Source organism: Leptodactylus fuscus, chromosome 10 (assembly GCF_031893055.1).
Source record: "Leptodactylus fuscus isolate aLepFus1 chromosome 10, aLepFus1.hap2, whole genome shotgun sequence".
In the NCBI taxonomy this organism is placed as follows: Eukaryota; Metazoa; Chordata; class Amphibia; order Anura; family Leptodactylidae; genus Leptodactylus; species Leptodactylus fuscus.
Window position 1 is genome coordinate 49,151,354 of NC_134274.1, and position 21,977 is coordinate 49,173,330.

Consider the following 21,977-nt stretch of genomic DNA (forward strand, 5'->3'; position numbering starts at 1 on the left):
GACTGGGTACAGATTACTGATCCTTTCTTGTAAGGGTTAAGCTGGTGAAATATAGCGCTTTGCCACAACTTGAGCTGTTTCCCTGGAAAACTGCATTGGCTACAGACAAGAATAGGACTATACATGTAGATGGACATGCTGTAACGTCTGGTGGTGAATATGAACATCCAAGCACAAAATTGTTCTTAATGGTTAATAAATATACGTTATGGCGGGCAGCTTAGATAGTTGACAGCTTATCTTTTCAGTTACAGGAACCGGTGGTAGACTTGTTAGTATACTATTATTGCGATGGCGCATGGTCTGTCTTAGTGTAGAAAGTCCTTTTAGACGTCTATGGTATGAAAAATTGATGTGCCACAATATTAACCCTTTCCCTCACTATGATGTACACGCACAGCAGTTTACTCATTCATCAGGGCTGTGGAGCCGCTAGAGTCTACATGGCGAACCTATGGCAGGCGTGCCAGAGAGGGCACGCAGAGACCTCCATGCTGGCACGTGTGCGGTTGCCCACAGGATTCCCCGTTGATGAGCGATCGCTACCTTAAGTTGTATGTGCAAATGCACATACAGCTGAAAGCCATCAGTGTAGGCCGCAGATCTACACTGACTGCAGAGTTTGACCTCTGCCCCAATGGGGGCCCCCGGGGGGGCGCGTACTAAAGAGCATATAATACTGGGGGGGCATACTAAAGAGTTTATAAAACTGGGAGGGGCGTACTAAAGCGTTTATAATCCTGGGGGTGTATTAAAGAGTATATAATACTGAGGGGATACATACTGAGGAGCATATAAGATGGGGAGGATGTGTATTGAGGAGCATATAATACTGTGTGTGGGAGGGAGTGTACTGAGGAGCATATAATACTGGAGGGGGGGGCGTATTTATAACCATATAATACTCTGTGTGGTTGCCACTGTGGAGCATATAATCCTGTGGAGGGCTACTATGGAGCATATAATACTGTGGGGGGGCCTACTGTGGAGCATATAACACTGGGGGGCTACAATGGAGAATATACCGTATATACTCGAGTATAAGCCGACCCCCCCTAATTTTACCACAGAAAACTGGGAAAACTTATTGACTCGAGTATAAGCCGAGGGGGGGGGGTGGAAATGCAGCAGCTACTGGAAAATTTCAAAAATTAAAATGGTCAGAGTTTTTGGGTGCAGTAGATGCTGGGAAAGGGGAGGGGGGGTTTAGGTTGTCTGTCTGCCCCTTCCCTGAGCCTGAGTACTGTTTTTTCTTCCCCCACTTGGAATTCAGTCTACTGAATATAGGGGATCTGCAGTGCTCCTATTAACCCCTTCCCGACGGAACAGGAGCACTGCAGATCCCCTATATTCAGTAGACCAGGCACTGTCAGAAACAGGGATACCTAATGTGTATGTGTTTCACAGTCATTTTCTACTTTTGTATGTATTCTAGGGAAAGTGAGAGTGATTTAGAACTCTTTTTTTTTTTTTTGCACTGCTTTATGGGAGATTCTATACATTGATATGGTGGATGGTCATAGACACCCCCCCCCCCCCCTTTAAAAAAAATAAAAATCAAATTTTTATTTTTTTTTTGCTGACTCGAGTATAAGCCGAGGGGGGCTTTTTCAGCACAAAAACTGGGCTGAAAAATTCGGCTTATACTCAAGTATATACGGTAATACTGTGTGGTGGATGTAATAACATTACACTGTCACTATAAAACAGATCCTGTGCAATGTAAGTAGTGAACATTAATTGTTCAAAGTACAAAATGCAGAGACCTTTACATTTCAGTACGGTTATTTGTAGTATTGAAAGCTCTGTAAAGCCCCATTCACATGACTGCAATTTGTGGTCCGTAACTGTCCGCAATTGTGAATCTGCACAATATTAATTTTAAATTGCCGTGTTGGCACTCCGAAAATGTAGTGGGTTTTGGGTTGCAGTTTGGGCACTCGGTCACTAATAGGTTCGCCATCACTGCGCTAGACCAAACCACAGACTGTTAGGAAGTTCTTGAGAATTAATTCAAGTGGGACGTGGGGCTGGGCAAGTCATCGAAAAAAAACCCAAAACTGAGTCCACTAATGAATCCGAAAATAACCTCCATATTGTCATAGCACATCACGTTTCCTGACAATTTAGGTAACTATGTTAAATAAGGCCATACCTCAAAATAAGTGGAAATAGACTATTAAAATTAATGTTTTATTTACAATTTTTTTTTCATGAAAATCTTTTTTTGATCTGAAATGAGTCTGGGGACAGACTCCCATTTCTAGGACGTGTACATGAGTAGTAAGACGATTTCTGGTCATTATATAGTTTATATTCTGCAGTTTTAGCAGTTTTCCCTTATGCGTGCTGTATCTGGAAATTTGATATGGATTTCGCACTGTGCTCTGCGCAGGGTACGATCCGAACCATAGACTGAAATGACTACAAATAGCATTGCAGATCGATTTGTGAGCAAATTTGATGTGGATTTTTTTCAGTGTAGGGTAGAAGTTTGGTAAAAATTTCTTCCACACTGCTGCTGTGTTCCATATTGTATACATTCCATATGGACATAACCATGCACCGTGAATGGTTATCAGGATACCCCTTGAGGTATAAACAAAGGTTTGTCTTTCATCAGCTCCAAAGTTAGTTTCTAGGGCTAGATACGTGAATCCACTACCTTCTCTCCCCCCTCCATCATCCCTGCTGGGCCACAGAATATTCTTGAATGAAAATGGGCCTCATTGCACAAAATGTTGGGGACCACTGCCCAAATAGACTCAAGTCCACTGTCCCATGGATGCCCGTTTTTACCCACAGACATGTATATAGTCTTTTGCTATGTTAGCACTGGCTCTCTGTCATTAGTGTCCTATGGGGGTCCTGACGACACAGAGCCATGGAGCCCAGCAGGCCCCAGTAAGGGCGGGTTCACATCTATGCCGGGTCTCCGCTTTGTGGGTTTCTGTTTTCTGCTGACAGGAGATGGAAACCCGGCAGTCAGTGTCTACCCATGAGCGTCTTCTGTTCCCCGCGGCAAAACGTTTTTTTTTTTTTTTTTTAACCGGACACAAAGTCCTGCATGTTCGACTTTGTGTCCGGTTAAAAAAAAAAAACGGTTTCACCGCAGAGAGATCAGATGACGCTTACGGGCGGACACTTTGCAAACCCATTCAAATGAATGGGTTTGAAAACTGACTGCCGGTTTCCGTGTCCTGTCCAGTTTCTCGGGCAGAAGACGGAAACCTGAAAGCGGAGACCCGGGGCGCAGATGTGAACCCACCCTAAGTATGATAAGCTCCGTTGGATTCCCACTGTTCTGAACTGATAGTGGCAGAGTAAAATGTCCTTCTTGCAGGACTCTTTTCTTCAATTTTTGTCAGTCTCTGAGACTGAGTCGCCATTTGAGACTTTGCCGCAGATGTGAACGTGGCCTTAGGAGCCTCCTTTACAGATCCCATCCAAAGTTGCAGACACTAAAACAGGAACCCGACAACCCCCCACTATAGTCAATGGGGTCAATCGGGGACTGTTTGTGTCGTTCCTATAACTGATTTAACCCCAATGGGATTTAAGGAAACAAGAAAATGAAGACGCGAGCACAGATTTACGCAGTGCAGTATGTACATCTTAGTGGTAATAAATATACATCCTGCAAAATAATCTAGAAAATAGACTCTAATAGTTTGTGTCTGCCCGTAAGGGGTTAAGTCTCAGCTTCTTCTTAGAGTAAAATAAAGGGTCTTGATTCTTTGCGGTGTTATTTCTTGTTTTTTTTTCCAAGGAGCGTAATAGAAGAATGTCAACAGGAAGTGAGAAATTTGGCAAGGGGGCATCGCCTGTGAGGCTTTCCTAACGTGCCGTCCCTTAGTCAAGGCTTCAAATAATAGGCATGCGTTATATGACGAGCTGTCATCGCCTGCAAAGTGTTATAATGTCTGACCGGGATGAAATGATTTGTGGGGAAATTATACCAAAGGGGCGACAAGAAGAGAAACTTGTAGTAAAGGAGAGAAGGGGGAAGGCGGCTGCGGCTTGGGTTTGCCTGATTTAAGGGAGGATGGTATTCTTATGCTAATCCAGGCCTTGGATAAGGAGCAGAGTAGCCCCCTGCACACAATGGAAGTGGAGCCAGGATGTCTGGCCTGTCGTTGAGCGCGCCTTGAAAAGCATGTCAGACAGGGCGCCTGAGGCTGCCTTTGGGGGCAGGAGCTCAAGGAAGAGGAGGGTCCTTGCTTCTCTGCTTCTTTAGTGTGCTGGCACTAGGCCAGGAGGAAAGACTGCAGATGTTAATTCAAGAAACGCAGGACCCTGGATCACTTTCTTCTGGCTTCAATTTTCTTTGTGTGCGTGTAACCCTTTCCACGAAGCAACTCTTTGCAGTCATGTCCGAGTAGGAACGCTGTTAAATTCAGAAAAAGTTGCTCCGATGATGCACAATGACGCGACTTCCTAGCGCTCGGGAGAACGAAACGCAGAAAAAGTAAACATCTCGCCGCCTGCTAAATCTCAAATAGTAGAGATTTTTTTTTTCCAGGATTGTAAAATACAAGGGGTTACTCGGTGTGGGAGAAAGGAAGTCTGATTTTCTTTTTATATATATTGTAATGCGGTTTTGCACATTGAATTACGTATTAAGACATTTTAACCGTTACAGCGCAGGCCTAGGCAATGTGGCGTTCTCTCATGGAGATCCAGAAAGATTTAAGGAGTAGTGTTTGTTTCTTTTTGTCAACTAGTGATATGTAGGTTGGCATTGCTGTTGGTGATGCTGATCTAGGGCGGGCAAGTGGATGAGGGGGTACTGCGCCTAAACCTGACAGTGTGAATATGCGATAAATGAACTCCTTAAGTAACACATATAACAGGTTCTAATAATATTTATGTGAAAGGGGGCGCTCTGGAGTGCGGGAAGTTGCCCATCCCTGCTCTCATTGATAACATTTGGCCAAACATAGCATGACGTGAATGAACACCCATGATGAGGATTTGGTTGTCACCAGCGCTTCCTGTCCTGGGGCGATCAGTTCAGAGTGTAAACAAGTCTATCTCCTCCAAGACATTCCCGGTGATTGATAAGGATTTAGGATGTTGTAAAGACTCCTATGGACAGGACAACTTGATTTGGCTCTCATGAATGCTTCTTTGTTATAGAGATTTCATTATTCTGATTATTATTACAATATCTCCACTTTCTACCAAAGTCCTGTAGGCAGGCTGTGTCCTGAAGCCCCACGTTGTGGAAACGCAGCTTTTTTTGTTGCAGATTTTGTTGCGTTTTTTTGAGCCAAAGTAAGGAGTGGATTGAGCAGATGGCAGAAGTAGAAGAACTTCCTATTCCTTTCCCATTCCTTTTGTAGTCACTCCTACGTTTGGCTCAAAAAAACGCAGCAAAATCTGCAACAAAAGAAGTTACGTTTCCGCAACATGGGGCCTCAGCCTAAGGATCTTCTACATTTTATGCCATGGATCTGTTTGTTTTTTTTTTTTTTGTTTTTTTAATGATGCCTAGATATTTATTGTCATTTACATAACATTAAATCGATAGGAGCAGGTAGAAGTAGGAACTGCCCGTATGGTAGCGCAGTGGTTGCAGGCTCCTTTTAAGATGGTGGCATTAGAAGAAATTTTCTTGTGAGACTGCTGTATATTTTGGAACCCCCTCCTGATTTTAGCATATAAATACTGATGCAAAATACTAAATCTTAAAGGGGTAACCAGGTGTTACATCCCTCGCCTATCTCCTGCAATCCCAAAGAATCGCTGTTATATTCATACAGGGCACCTCAGTTCAGAATGTTGCATACATTTTGGCCGTATTGGTAAAGTCATTGACACAGGTCACAGGTGGTGACTCCGTGCACCACATATGCAAATCTGGAAAAATACACCCTGGTACCCCATTGTGATGATTCTTAATTTTTTTACGGGGGGGGAGGGGAGGGGGGGCAGTAATCTTGTCTCTCTGCCGCTGCTGACTCTGGGTCATGTGATTGACCCTTCATTACACTGAGCATAGTGGGGTCAGTTTTGCGACATAGAGTCTGAGCGCCAACTGAGAACAAGCAAGACTTACAGCTCTGTTAGCGCATTGCATTGTATAAAGCCATCCAGCAAAAACAAAATATAACTTGAAATAATAGAAGAGAATTCAGATAGTGCCACCTAAAATAAAACTTGTCCCACAAAAATAAAAAGTCCTAGTTCTAGCGAATCCCATCCACCTTTTGTGGAAAAATACATGCAGCGGAGATGCTGTGGTTTCCAAAACTGCTGCGGTTTTGTAAATCGCGGCATGTTAATTATACCTATGGAAACACCAGCAGTTTCCCGATAGCAGTGATGGCGAACCTATGGCAAGCATGCCATCACACGTGCAGTCGCCCATATCGCTCACCAACGGGGAATCCGGTACAGTTGTACGTGCAAATGCACATACAGCTGAAAACAGTCAGTGTAGGCAGCGGATCGCGCGACCGTGGCCTACACTGACTGCATAGTTTGACATCTGCCCCGATGCGGGCGCGATGATGTCATCAGTGCCCGTAGTGAAAAGGAGGTGGACGCCGGCGGCTCTTCATGGGTATGAGAGTGTGTGGCTGACTGACTGGCTGAGTGTGGCTGACTGTATGTGTGTATATGATACTGAAGAGCATATAATACTGAGGGGGAGGGAGGGAGGGGGGGGCGTATTAAAGAGCATATAATACTGGGGGGTCGTATTAGAGAGCATATAATACTGGGGGGGGCGTACTAAACGGCATATAATACTGGGGGGGTATTAAAGAGTTTATAATACTGCGGGTCATACCAAAGAGCTTATAATACGGGGGGGGGGGGGGGTGTATTAAAGGGTATATAATAATATAATACTGAGGGGATACATACTGAGGAGCATATAAGACGGGGAGGATGTGTATTGAGGAGCATATAATGCTGTGTGTGGAAGACAGCGTGCTGAGGAGCGTATAATACTGTATTTATAAGCATATAATACTGTGTGTGGGTGCCACTTTGGAGCATATAATCCTGTGGAGGGCTACTATGGAACGTATAATACTGTGGAGGGCCTACTGTGGAGCATATAACACTGGGGGGCTACTGTGGAGAATATAATACTGTGTGGTGGGCCTACTGTGCAGCATATAATACTGTAGGGGGGGGGGGGCATATAATTCTGTCTGGGGTCCCCTCACTATTTATATCACACAGTATTTGTTTTATATATGTTGTGGTCCATAACTGTCTGCAATTGTGAATCTGCACAGTATTAAGTTTAAATTGCCGTGTTTGCACTCCGCGAAAATTTAGTGGGTTTTGGGTTGCAGTTTGGTCACTAAAAGGTTCGCCATCACCGCCCTATAGGTATAATGGAGTCGGTAAGTCCACGGAAGAAACCTCTGTGGACCTTCTGTGAAGAGTAGTGTTGGAAAAACCGTGATCCGTTGCCGCTGCAGTTTTTCTCTCCGTGCTTTTTTTTTTGCCAGGGTCCTTAGCTTTAAAGGGAAGTTATATTTTTCCATCCATGTAAGTTGTCTCCTATCCATAGGATATCAGTGATCCCGAGAACAGGGGACCCTTGACCCCGTTGTGACTGGAGCAGAAATCAGGCAGCTCTTGCACACATGGCTGCCCAACCACTGCTGGTCGCTGACGTCCAACTTATCCCCCATCCAATGAATGTGGTTAACTTCCTTTGATAAGTAAACTTCTATAAGGGATGAAATGAATGGGGAGAAAAATAAGCTCCTCTTAAGAATCATCTGCTAAATTTGGGGTTGTGCACATCTTCTGCAACGTCTGCAGGATTTTTTGTGTGCGTGTCACCCCCTCCTGATCTCAGGACCTCTCCTCTGTGTATCCCAGGTGCCAAGTACATTGTACGCTGCAGCCTATCTTGCAGCACATGATCGTCTTGCCGTCTTTTCTGTGTTTAATATGGGTCCCCCCTGTTGTTAGCCTGTCTCCCTTCCCTTGTGGTGATGAATCCTCTTTGTTTCCTCATTACAGAGAAGTCACAGATGTGTGAAAAGTAGGCCACAGGTCGAAGGCTGCGTGCCCCTTACCCAGGGAAATTGGACATGACAGGAATCCTTTTTGCTCCCCCACTAATTTGCCTGTGTGTTAAATAGCTCCAGAGCCCCAATTAAAAAGCAAAGTTCTTAGGTTGTGATGAACAGACAGATTGAGTTATTTATGGTGGAAGCCGCCACCAACAGTAATTGAGGCACATCCTTGAACAAATACAAATTATTCCATTCAGGAATAGCGCCAGGCTGACAGGGTCGTGCAGGTCAAGCTCACCGAAACAAGAGGCCAATGAAAGCCAAAAATTTGCTTTCCATTCATCTTAACACAAATCTCCTTTGTCTGCGTTAACCGTTTAGGTGTGCGAGTTGTGCCACAATTTCTTTTGAGGTCTGGTTAGCCCCGGTGATCAAAAGTCTGAATATTACAGTAGTTACATGGAAAATGATGCAATGTTTTGTGCCGTAGCGTGGCAGAATTTGTCAGAGCTAAAAGATTTAAACTGGTGCCCTACGCGTGGGGATCATGTATAGACCAAGGAGAGAGCAAATCTATATATAGGGCAAAGGTCCACTCTAGTGGCTAGTTGTGGTCAGTGACTGATAGCTATCATTGAAGAGATACACAAGAAATGCTATGTATAGGTGTAGGACCACCCACTGGACTCCAGAGAGAGCAGTGATATTCCGTATTCAGTAGTCTCCTGTTACCACTCTCATGCCTCCAGGGTCCCTGCTGGTCTCTATTGGTCCCACTTGACACACAGGAAATGACCAGGAAGTAGAGACCAGCGAGGTCATTGGAAGAACTGGACCATGAGCTACTACTGTACCGCAACTGGACAGTTTAAGACAACTTTTGGGTTATCATCTTGTGGATTTGCACTTAATATTTGATTTTTATTTTTTTTTTAATAAATTTTTTTATTTTATTTCCAGGATCGCTACCAAAGAAAAATTGAGGACATCGTACGAAGCTCCTTATCTCTCGTCTGTGATTTGGTGAAGTTGAGCCTTTGAAGACCATGAAAATGGTAGAACGTGTCATGGCCACTTTGGTCGGATGTATTTTATTAGCAGTTCACAGTCAAGGTGAGTTATTTGGAAAACTACCGTGTTTTACGGACTATAAGGCGCACTGGACTATAAGCCGCATTGCCCATGAGCGCCTTATAGTCCGTCTCGGTTCATATATAAGGCGCACCGGACTATAAGCCGCAGTCCGGTGCGCATTATATCTTATTGAAAGCGGCGGCAGGCAGACTTTGCCAGCGGCCGCTTAATCCCCCGCGTGCCAGCCGCTTCTATTGGAAGCGCTCGGCAGGCGAGGAGGGGCTCTATCAGCAAAATCATGCTGATAGAGCCCAACCGTAAAAGTTAGATTAAACTACCCCCCACCCCGTTTTAAAATAAAAGCCTGAAACAGAATGTGAAACTTACCGAGCGGTGTAGGGTGGGCGGGCATTCAGGCCTCCTCTTCCTCCGATGTTCCGTCCTCCTCCGGCGCTCGCAAGCTGATAATGGCCAGGGCACATGCGCAGTAGAAGCATTATGATATTGCGCATGCGCCCCGGCCATTATCAGCGAGCGCCGGAGGAGAAGGACGGCACATCGGAGGCAGAGGAGGCCTGAATGCCCGCCCGCCCTGCACCGCTGGGTAAGTTTCACGTTCTGTTTCAGCGTGACAGCAGGGCTGCCGGACACTTCCTATTCATTTCTATGGGAGCAGGCATGCAAGCGCTCCCCATAGAAATGAATGGACTGCTTTTTTCCATTCATTTCTATAGGGAGCGCTCGCATGCCGGCTCCCATAGAAATGAATGGGAAGTGTCTGTCCATTCATTTCTATGGGGAGCGCTCGCATGCCTGCTCCCATAGAAATGAATAGGAAGTGTCCGGCAGCCCTGCTGTAACTCCGGCGTGTACGGCTGTGATACACGCCGGCGTTCGGTAGTGTGAATGCACCCTTACGGTGCCTTTTATGTATGTATGGAAGCGGCACGCAGTCTTTGCCGCCGCTTCCATCCATATATAAGCCGCACCGGACTATAAGCCGCACTTACGATTTCTGAGGAAATCGTAGGTTTTTATGTGCGCCTTATAGTCCGGAAAATACGGTAAATGATTCATGAGCTGGTATGGTTTTCTGGCATGACCATTGTTTCTAGGAAGAGGCATAGAATGATATGACAGTATCAGTATATCACATATGTGGATCCTCTCTCCAGTCCCCCAGCCATACACTTTACAATAATGACAGGCAACCCTCACTTGGTGAAACTGGCCATCTAATGTGCAACAGGCCGCCCCAACTTTCCTCTAATTTCACATATCAGGGAACCAAGGTTTGGGTAGTTGGATGTCAATCACATTGAAGAACGCACTCACCTCTGCAAAGCAGGTCTACTACACCATACTCATATCTGCCCTTTCCTGCAACCCCAACCAGCTATTCACTACCCTCAACTACCTTCTCCATCCTCCTCAGTCTTCACTTATCTCAGCTGACGACGACTTTGCCTTTTATTTCAAAGTCGCTCTTCATCTTTAACCTGTTTCTCCACCATCACTGATGAAAAACTCTCCACCCACCTCACCTCCTGCGGGGTCAACCCGATTCAGCCACATATCACCCCCAAATTCACTGAAGTCATGACAAAGCCATCTACAACCTGTCCCTTCCATATATCTCTGACCTAATCTGCTACCTCCCCACATGCAACCTGCAATCCTCCAATGACCTCCTACTCTGCTCTGCTCTGCTCTTATCCGCTCTTCACAGAACCGTCTCCAAGATTTCTCTTGTGTATTCCCCATACTCTGGAACTCACTACCAAGACACATAAGACTGACCCCACAATCATAGGATTCAAGAAGGCCCTGAAGACTCCCCTATTCAGGAAGGCCTACAACCTGCAATAACACTACTGTCACCAAATCACCATCTGAACAGTCTCTACCCTCACTTTCTGTCTCTACCCCCTTCCCCCATAGACTGTAAGCCCTCTACCCCACTGTGCCAGTTGGTTAGTATTATATTTGTATATTTTGTGTACTGTATGTAAACTCTCAAATGTAAAGCACCATGAAACTATTATTATAATATACATCACCATGGAATTAATATAATAATGTACATCACCATGGAATTAATGGTACATATAAATTAATAATAATAATAATATACCCCATCCTTTGTTCTCAGTGGAGATAGGTAAGTCACTATCAGAGGTGCCTGGCAGGAGGTTTGGCCCCTTTTCCTATTCAGAACATATCCACATGAGACCGAAGTGTGTGTATGGTGGTGTTAAGGGTAAATTCACATGAGGTTTTTTGGATGGGAACCTGAGGCGGAGGCTGCCTCAGGTTCCGATCCAAAAACCGGGTAGCCGCGACTGGAAGCCGATGCACTGCACCAGCATCCAGCCACGCACTCTGCTCCGGATTAGGCCCAATGAATGGTCCTAGTCCAGAGAGGGAGTGTCGACAGGCCAAATCTCGAGGTGACTCAGCCTGAAGAATGAGCATGTCACTAAGCGGCTCCCATTGATTTCAACACAGCCTGAAAACCCTGACCAAAAAACTCTGTGTGAACTTACCCTAAGAGTCGGTAAAGAAAGTATTCAACTGGCAGGATGTCTTCAGAAGTTCTTATTAGCTAGTGAATGACCTTTATGCTGTTGACATAGGTTCTAATACACAGTTGTAATAAATAGGATATATTGAGGGGACTTACTTTTTTGCTGTCAAATGTAACATGACACTTGAAATTTGCACAATGATTTATGCTCCACTTGTGCACTTTTTGGGTAAATACCGAAATGTTGTGTTTGTTTTTTTGTGCAACTGGAAAATTATAAAAAAATAAATTAATTATCAGATCTACAAAACTTTTTCAAGATGTATGTGTATGTTTGGTTATATGTTTTCCCTGGCCATTTACATGCAGTGAGATTATAATCCAGGTCAGATTTATGGCTAGCAGTCACCCAACAGAAATTCCTGCTGGATCTACTTTGCCCCCACCCCTCCCCTGAATTCGCCTCAAAATCCTAACCAAAAAGATGGCTCCTATTGAAATCAATGGAAGCCGGCTAGTTCTTTTTTTTTTTCGTTTGTTCCGGCTCCCGGAATAAAAGAAGCGACATGCTCATTCCTTAGGCGGATTCCCCTCACGATTCCTCCTGAAGACACTCCCTCCTCCCGACTAGGCCCTAATCCGGAGCGGAGTGCGCAACTGAATGCCGGTGTCAAGTCGCAGCTGCCCGTTTTTTGGACACATTTACCTGTCCTAAATTCACTGATAAAATCTATTGCAAAATCTGCCCATGTGGGGCCTCCGCCTTAATCTAGTTCAGTTATTAAGAGTAAGTCTTTGTGTGCTTCATGGAGGCCGATTCCTCTTGCAGATAGTTTCCTCTATTCCCATGTGCTTTCCCTGAAGTTATTGCAGTTCATGACAGTTCAGTGCATCAGTCAATGACATGCTGTGTGAATTCCCATCATAAATTCTTTCCTCATAAAACGAAGTAAAATATTTGCGTTTTCTTTGCCACTATTGGCACATCCTATAAATCTGCCATCCGTATCTCACAACGTGAAGTTTCTGATAAATTATGAGAGCTGAAAACAGAAAAGACTTTGTATATTATGGTCAGAATACAAAAACATAAGGCAGCGACAGAATGGCACACCGTGACCGGGATAATATGCATGATATAATATAGCAGACATGGCTGCCTACTCTGAATAGAGAATGGGTCACTGTGTTGGTACATTCTCGCTGTCTTTTGTGGGATTTCTCCATTTACTCCGGTTGTCTCCCACATTCAAAAAATATACCATTAGGCGTAATTTTGTATTTCGATTGTCATCACATTTCTGTACACATACTCCAGAGATACGTTATGTCATGTGATGTCACGGAGAATAGGCTTACTGTAGCTCCCAACCATCCTGGCGAAGTGCCCCGCTCTCGCAACCGACAGCAGCACGGTGGCTCTGTGGCTAGCAGTACAGCCTTGCAGCGCTGGAGTCCTGGGTTCAAATCCTGCCTAGCGCAAGGAATTTGTATGTTCTCCCTGTGTTTTCTACTACACTCTAAAAGTCATACTGATCGAGAAGGGGAAGAAAAAAAAATCTACTCACCCATTCCCAAATCCCACTCCAGAGTTTCGCCTCCTGCCTCCCCAGTTTGGAGTGCTATTTGAGTGCTGCCTCCAGGCTTCTAACTACGCTTGTGACTTGACTACCTACGTGACCAGATGGCAGGTGTCACCCCTCCTCACTCCCAGAGATGCAGCCACTCCACTACAGCACCCCCTTCTCCCCCTTCCCCCTTAGGGCTCGTTCACACGGGGACAGAGGGGGTGGATTTTGGCACAGAATCCACGTCATAATCCGCCCCCTCACAATGGTGGTCTATGGAGACTGCTAGCGATCTTTTTTCCGCCCTTTAATCAGTGGGATTCCATGGCTCATTAAGCCGCGACGTCCGCCTCATGGAAGTACCCTCTGGGCTAGGCCCATTCATTTTGGGCCTACTTCGGAGCGGGAAACCGCGACTGACAGTCGCGGCAGGCGTGTTTTCATCCCGATTTTGACGCGTCAAAATCAAGACCAAAATACTCTATTCTGTGCCCGTGTGAACTAGGCCTTAGTGTAAAAGAGAGGCGATAGAGAGGGCATGGGGCCACTGCCAAAGTGTTTAGAGAGAGAAAAAGCTGACCCTGCACCGTCAATTGTGTATGTAGGTTAGGGTTACTAACCCTACCACTTTACAAGATTTGTCCAGAGGAAATCGGAAAAGATTCTGATTCACTCCGATGCCTGAAAAATAAGGCCTCTTTCGAAAATAAGCCCTAGCCCTTTTTTCGGAGTATAAAAAAAAATAGAGAAAACCCTGTCTTATTTTCGGAGAAACTTTGTGTCTATAGTAGAGGTGTAGACAAGGAGGAGATTTATGAGACCTCTATTGATGTCTTGCACTAAATAGTTGTTCAGAGAAACACACTTTTCAGGTTGCTCTTCCTAAGGCCATGTACGGCCAGCTTTAGTTTGGATTACGGCTACGTTACATCCTAATTTCCGTCAAAAATGCCACTGAGTTCTGCCCATCCAAAGCAATGTTTTTCGGGATGTCTTTTGGTTCTCAATTCTGTCTCTTTGCCAGTCCTATGTTTTCAATGGCATCTGGTGAAGGGGTCCAGCAGTGTCTCATTTCTAGCTTATACTAAGAAAATAAAGTGTTCTCTCCAATGGCGCCAAGCAAATCAGACCCAAAGGAAAGTTCACTTTATCACCTTGACAAACATAAATGCACACTTGTTCAGAGTTAGAATGGGGTTTATTGACTTAGTCTTGTACTTCACCTGTGACACACAGAAGAAAACCATTAGTTTCACGCACACACTCCTCCTCCTCCTCCAAGGCTGAAAGCCCTTGTAAACTCACACTCGTAATTTGTTGCTGCCCCCGAGATGTGTATTCTACTAGGAGAACATGGCACCATACCGATACGCTTGTCAAAGCAGAGGTTTGTGCAGACTCGCAACCACATGGCTTTCATTAGATCTTACCTACGGGTGATAATGGATGAGTTAATTATAGGAATTGTACCTGTCCAGGCGATATTGTAGGCCAGACGCGTTTTATTAATTGTATCGGATTCCGTCACATGACCCCAGAAAACAATCAGAGTATAACTTTAACATGGTAAAAATCCAAGTTTCTGGGTTCCATTTTGAGCTATGGAGTCAGTAGACCAAAACATCATCTCAGACTTCAACTCTTTATTTTCCGGACACCCATGGTCAGCCAGATGCAGCAAAGATCTTCTAATTTACGAAAAAGCTAGTAATTTATGTGAATCCAGCCTGAGATGATCTGGTTGTCGATCACAGATAGGGTCACCTCCTTGATTTCTCAACATGTTTGGGAGGAACCTGTCACATCGCTGCAGGCGCCATGTTTATGAAAGGCATTCAATGAAATTCCTGCACATTCTGGGATTGGTAGTCTAGTGGGAAGTCGTACCTAACTGACCGCTGTGTGTGTGTGTATGCACAGTTGTACCAAGAATAGGATCACTCACTGGACTCCTAAACCCAGAATGACCTGGAATTTCCACTAACAAATAAAAAAAAAAAAAATCATCCATCATTCATGCCATATAATCCTTACGTCTGCAACTCAGTCAGCAAGTTAACAGTTCTATCATAAGGGCCCTTTCACAAAGGCACAGAGGGGCCAGATTATGGTGTGTAATCCACGTCATAATCCCCGCCCTCACAATGGTGGTCTATGGAGACCACTCGTGATCTTTTTTCCACTAGCGGCAAGTTGCTGCTAGCAGAAAAAAGAAGCGAGCTGCCCTTTCTTCAGGCGGATTCCACCTCGCGGCAGCAACCTCCGGCGTCAGCCCATTCATTTGAGACTTCTCCGGAGGGAAAACCCATGACAGTCAGATTTTGGCCCGAGAGTGATGCGGCTCCCCGCGTCACTCTCGGTGCCAAAATCCGCCCTTCCGCTCCCCATGTGAACGGGGCTTTATTGTCCCAACATGACAATTGTAACCACATTGTTACTGCTTCTTACTAAGCATTTGATTGTATTTGCTTATTTTCTTTCACCTCTTTATATAGAATAGAATACAACTTTCTTCAATCCCATTACAGTCAAAGGGAACCATCAGCCTCTGTCTTGTAGCCTCTGTTTCAGCAATCTGGCTGTCCATTGTTCTGATCCTTCGACAGACCAGAACAACAAACAACCGACGCTAATGTAAAACTAGTATAAGAGACAATGAAGGGAAGCAGCGCTCCCTGAAACATAGTTTTTGGGGTACACATCCATACATGTGCTTGTGGCTGTACCTGGTAATGCAATAATAGAATGCACACTTTCCTGTCTGGTCACAGCGGGCAGACATTTTTGGTGACTGAGGAATGTGTGCAATAAAACCGACTAACTAGAGCACCTTGTTCACACTAGAGATCCAGGGTGTATAGTGTGCCTGCAGATATTGCTGCATGGTTTTATGGTACGCCTCTCAATTTCTGCTCCCACAACGTAGAAATATGTCTTTTTAATATAAGTTTGTGGTTTTGTACCCATATAGCCACCCGCCTTGGGCAGCTTAATAGTCTCTGAAGATTAATGATGAGCGAGTAGTATTCGATCGAATACCTCGCCGACATAGGTATGCGTGTAATCGGCCGAACACCAAGGGGTTAAATGCATTGAATATTCAAAGTGTTTAACCCCTTGGGGTTCAGCCGATTACACACATTGCGAGGTATTCGATCGAATACTACTCGCTCATCACTACTGAAGATGTTGCCACCAGAATGGAGCAGCGATGCACAATGACAGCAGATTATGGGAGGCCATTAACGCTTGCCCTCTGAGGACCTTCATGGTCTCCATACCAAGCTTAGAAGTAGGGAGTGGGGGCGGCCCTGGATAAAGTCCCTTACTTAAGAAAACAACAAGAAAGGAAATAAAGCAAGTGCTGGAGAAAAGGCTGATTCAGAGCACACTGCCAGACCTCAGACTCCTTTGTGACTGCTCCGGCAATAAAACAAGGGGGGGAAAAACATGTGGAGACAAGTTGTGTGCTGTGTTCTCAAGAATTCCTTGCCACGCGCTCGCGCTGCTTGTATTCTTCTTTTAACTCAAACACGCCAATTCGCTTTCATCTTTTCGTCACCTTATTAATTGCATTTCCTTCTATTGGAAAGTCTGTATTACTAAATCCTACTAATCCAGTAAGGGTGGCTTCTGTATACTTGTAGGATGAATATATTAGGCCTATGGGCATATCCTCACATATGGCACTAGCAGGGTCTCATATGGCCGTGGGCATCCATGGGCCATTTTACCACGGACCCGGTACATGCACACTTTTGTGATGGCCACACTCCCCTATACAGTTGAGCACACAATGTTGATGTATACCAGCTCGGCTTTGTGTAAGGAGAGCTTGGCCTGGCCATACACGTTACAGTACTGTCATACCTGGCATCCAAGGGTGCATGTTGGAGAAGAGAGGTTTCACCTGTTGGATTCTGCCTTGAGTGTCCATGTGTATGTGGAGCGGGAGGAATAGCGGTCAGTTCAATGCTTGTCACTGCTTGTTGTTCTTCATCAGGGGAAGGCATGTGTGGTTTTCCCTAGGACGTGTGAATGACTAGCTGGCCATGATTTCATAGAAGGTCATTAACACGGCTAAGTGTGTATTTCTTTGTCCTGAAGTGAAGGCTCTGTCTTCGTGTCCTAAGGCGTATTGATCTGTATTTGTGCGGCGTTCTGCTTGTCTATATGTTGTCTAGCCATGAGCGGATAATTTGTCTCCAGTGGCAGGTTATGCAGCCTTTCATATCCTTAGGAAGGATCATGGCCAGCGTTCGCTAGAGAACATTTCTAGTGATGGCCGATTGACGCCAAACTTATATTTATTTATTCATTGCATTGGCTTTTCTTGTCTTCAATATACAAAAAATGTTCATGCACCCGAGCAAGATCCTTTCACAACAGATCTAGGGAATCTTAAGGGAACAAGCTGAGTACCTCTATTGGGGGTATATATATATATATATATATATATATATATATATATATATATATATATATATATATGTGTATATATATATATATATATATATATATATATATATATATATATGTGTGTATATATATATATATATATATATATATATATATATATAATATATATATATATATATATATATATACACTAGCTGGTACCCGCGACTTCGTCTGCGGTGATTGTTGCAGTGGGTATATACAGGCGTGGGTAAGGTTTTCGTACTGTGTATAAGGTATGGGATATGAAATGTAACTTTGTATCTTGTTTTTGCTGTAATTCAGAGAATACGAGAGACTTTTGTGTTGAAGTTACTTTGTATTTGAGCTGCTATATATACGGTGTTGTGAGAAACTTTACATAGTGACTTTGGGACAGAAGTATTTGAAGTTAACCCTTTCCCGCCAATGGCATTTTTTGATTTTCATTTTTGACTCCCCTCCTTCTAAACCCCATAACTTTTTTATTTCTCCGCTCCCAGAGCCATATGAGGTCTTAATTTTTGCGGGACAAATTTTTCTTCATGATGACACCATTAATTATTCTATATATAATGTACTGGGAAGCAGGGAAAAAATTCAAAATGGGGTGGATTTCAAGAAAAAATGCATTTCTGCGACTCTGTTACAGGCTTTGGTTTTACGGCGTTCACTGTGCAACCAAAATGACATGTCCCCTGTATTCTGTGTTTCATTCCGATTCCGGGGATACCAAATTTATATGGTTTTAGATACATTTTGACCCCTTAAAAACAAATCCAAAACTGTTAAAAATTTTTTTTTTGAAAAGTCGCCATATTCCGACAGCCGTAACTTTTTTATACGGGGATGTATATGGCGTCTTTTTTTGCGGGACTGGGTGTACTTTGTAGTTCTACCATTTTCGGGAAATGTTATTGCTTTGATCACTTTTTATTCAAATTTTTATCAGAATCAAAACAGTGAAAAAACGGCGGTTTGGCACTTTTGACCATTTTTCCCGCTACGGCGTTTACCGAATAGGAAAAATATTTGTATAGCTTTGTAGAGCGGGCGATTTTGGATGCGGGGATACCTAACATGTATGTGTTTCATAGTTTTTAACTACTTTTATATGTGTTCTAGGGAAAGGGGGGTGATTTGCATTTTTAATCCTTTTTTTTTTGTTTTTAATATTTTTTTTTTTTACTTTTTTTAAACTTTTTTTTTTTGCATTTATTAGACCGCCTAGGGGTATTGACATGGGTGGGCGGTGTCGCGGATTGTCAGAGCGGTGGGGGTTGGCAAACATGGCTGCTCCGGAGCGTTAAAGAGAATCTCCTGGAGTATCGTTAAGGTGAGGGGCAAAGTGGTAAAGTATATGAAGAGCTCAACGGAAAAATGGCCTAAGTCCACATTTTGTCATATTTCAAATTATTACCTAGAAAGCTTCTTTGTACCTCGTTCTATGCATTGGGTTTACAAGGTACCTAGGATTAATGACCTAAGTCCATATATTTCAATGCAGAAGAATTTACATTCAATGGAATAATGGCCTAACTCCAATACAAACTTACTTACTTCACTCTCGTTGGTCATTTTTTCATTGAAATCGTGACTTCCGGTCTGTTGTTTATATTAGTGTAAAAACTTTGTCTTATTGTTTAAAAGGCTCTAAATCGACTTTTGCACATATTTAGCGCCGAAAAGGGAGGCAGGTAATTATTATTCTTCATCGTTTAATAATAGTAGTAATTAATTAATAATATTAAATAAATAATATTTATACATGAAGCTGCAATTTTTTTTAATAAATAATACAATTTATGATTAGGATTAACGGTGTTCATTAGCTGATTACATTGGATAGATATATTCCACAATAATGCCCGTTTGCTTTAGGCTAAAACTTTAAATTTCGTTTTTCTCACAATATTGATTTTTGGACTTAGGCCATTTTTCCGTTGAGCTCTTCATATGTATATGAGATTGTGTGGGGTTAGGGGCGAGGCTGCAGAGGGCAATATGAATTTTGTGGCTTGCTATGGCCCAAAGTGTGTGAGATTGCAGAGATGGTGATGTGAGTTTGGGGTTTGTGGGGGTCCTGGGAAAAACGTATGTGCGCTATTGTGACAAAAAGTAGCCTATTGCGCAATGGGGTGTATTAACTATGTTTGTGGAAAATTTCAGCCAAATCGCTCGAGCGGGTTTTGCGTGATTGACTAACAAACATCCGAACACACAAACCCACAAACATCCAAACTCACAAACTTTCACATTTATAATATTAATAGGATATATATATATATGCCATTTCTCATTATGTCCCCGTTATATCCCTTATGAACCCATATTGTCTTCTATAGACATTGAAATCCAGGAATCTGGATTATTGAAATCCAGAATGCTGTGCAGATGGAGCAGTTATTGTGTATGGGATTATCATTTCCTGACAACCCTTTCCCTTTAAGGCTGAGGCCCCACATTACGGAAACGCAGCTTTTTTTTGGCAGAATTTGTTACGTTTTTGTGAGCCAAAGCCAGGAGTGGACTGAGAAAAGGGCAGAAGTATAAGAACTTTCTATATATGTCCCATTCCTTTTGTAGCCATTCTTGCAACGAAAGAAGCTGCGTTTCTGCAACGTGGGGCCTCAGCCTAAAGGTGGATTTTTGGGAGCAGGCACATATATAGTATATATGGTAGCATAGTTAGTGGGTTAAAAATAAGACCTAGGTCCATCAAGTTCAGCCATCATGCTTATGATCCAGAGGTATCCTGACATATTATAATGTGCAGACCCAGTTCACCCAAAAGGAAAAAATAAATAAAAATCTTTTCTTCCCCATACTGGCAGTCAGACAGATCCCTGGCTGAATATGTATATTAAAGGGGCTCTATCACTAGATTTACATGTTATGAGCTAAAGATATGGCTGAATACCCTTTAAAAAGGCTATTCAGGTGTTGCTATTAGTTTGTAAAAAAGACACCCCCCCATTTTTTTGTTACTGTGGAAATCGATATGCAAATGAGCTTGATTGTGCACGGTGGGCGTTCCGTGCACCCCTTAGCGTCATAGCTTCTGGACGCCCACCGCTGCCTCCAAGCCCTCCTCTTCAGACTTATTCACCGCCTCCATCGTCAGCGGTTTCTATTGAAAACATGCACATGCGCCATTTTCCCATAGAGAACATTGCGAGCTGGCGCTGGAGCATGCGCTGGTGGGAGCGCTACTGCGCACATGCGTGATTTCAATAGAAACCGCCAAAGATGGAGGCGGTGAATAAGCAGGAGGAGGAGGGCTTGGAGGCAGCCGTGGGTGTCCAGAAGGTATGACGCTAAGGGGTGCATGGAACGCCCACCGTACACAATCGAGCTCATTTGCATATCAATTTCCACGATAATTAACAAAAACGGGGAAGGGGGGGGGTCTTTTTACAAACTAATAGCAGCACCTGAATATAATGAGGCTATTGTTTCTAAACTGAAAGCTATGGGTGGAAGACTTCATCTGGCGATTTCAGGCAGAATCTGCGACAGCCTACAGAGATCTGACTCACATTTTTATGTATTATTTATTTTTAGTAAATTACTAATAAATGAACTATTTTAATAGCCAGTATGGTAGATTTGGTGACCTCTGTTCCTGAATAATAGGAATGTGTGTATCCCATAGGAATAGCTTTAGGCTGACCTCCTGACACTGAGCGAGATGACCGTCTTCCGCCTTAGTAAGTTCCAACATTTGTAGCAGATTGTAGTTTATTTTCGATGTGTCTGGCGATGTCACAGCACTAATGTCTGAGGCGTGGATGTGATGTGCTATTCTATGGATGTGGTCAGGAGGGTGTTTATAGTACACCGCTGGCCGGCCGCGGCTCCCTCCCCCTGGAATGCCTCGATTCTGGCACAGGGTCGGCCGCCCAGGGCTCAATGCTATGTTCTCTTCATGGCCAAATGAGAAATGCTTGCAGCAGGAAAAAGGAGTATTTAAATGAGTTTTTTGGGGACGTCTGGAAAACCTGTCTGCTTGTCCTTGTCCGGCTGCCAGAGGATTTGGATCTCTTTACACTTTTGCTTATGGTCGTGTTACATTAATACTTTCTAATGTTGGTTACTTTAAACATAAGACCTTTTTTTTTTTTCTCTTAAAGAAACAGTCTGTGAGTCTGGTAATTCTACTTTTCCTGTAAAGACATAAATAGTCTGGACATTATTTTAAGGTCTCATTTGGACACGTTTTTACTAGTAGACCGCCCAGGACTAAAGGCCCATTCTCTGATTCACCTGTCTGGCGTAGACAAGGCGACAATCAGTTGTGTTTTTTTTTTCCTATCAGCTGATCACATATTTTATATGGGTCAAAAAAATTGGCCGGTCATGTGTTGTCCATATGCAACC

General features: G+C 43.7%; 1 protein-coding gene across 2 annotated transcripts in view; it reads left to right on the forward strand.

Annotated features, from left to right (window-relative positions):
* Window positions 1-21,977, forward strand: part of BMPR1A (bone morphogenetic protein receptor type 1A) — a 62,505-nt gene that overhangs the window by 28,676 nt on the left and 11,852 nt on the right. For both annotated transcript variants that reach the window (XM_075258440.1, XM_075258441.1), the window contains exon 3: window positions 8,952-9,104. In XM_075258440.1, coding sequence (XP_075114541.1) covers window positions 9,038-9,104 — 67 coding nt within the window. In that variant the 5' untranslated portion in view covers window positions 8,952-9,037. The remainder of the gene's footprint in view (window positions 1-8,951; window positions 9,105-21,977) is intronic.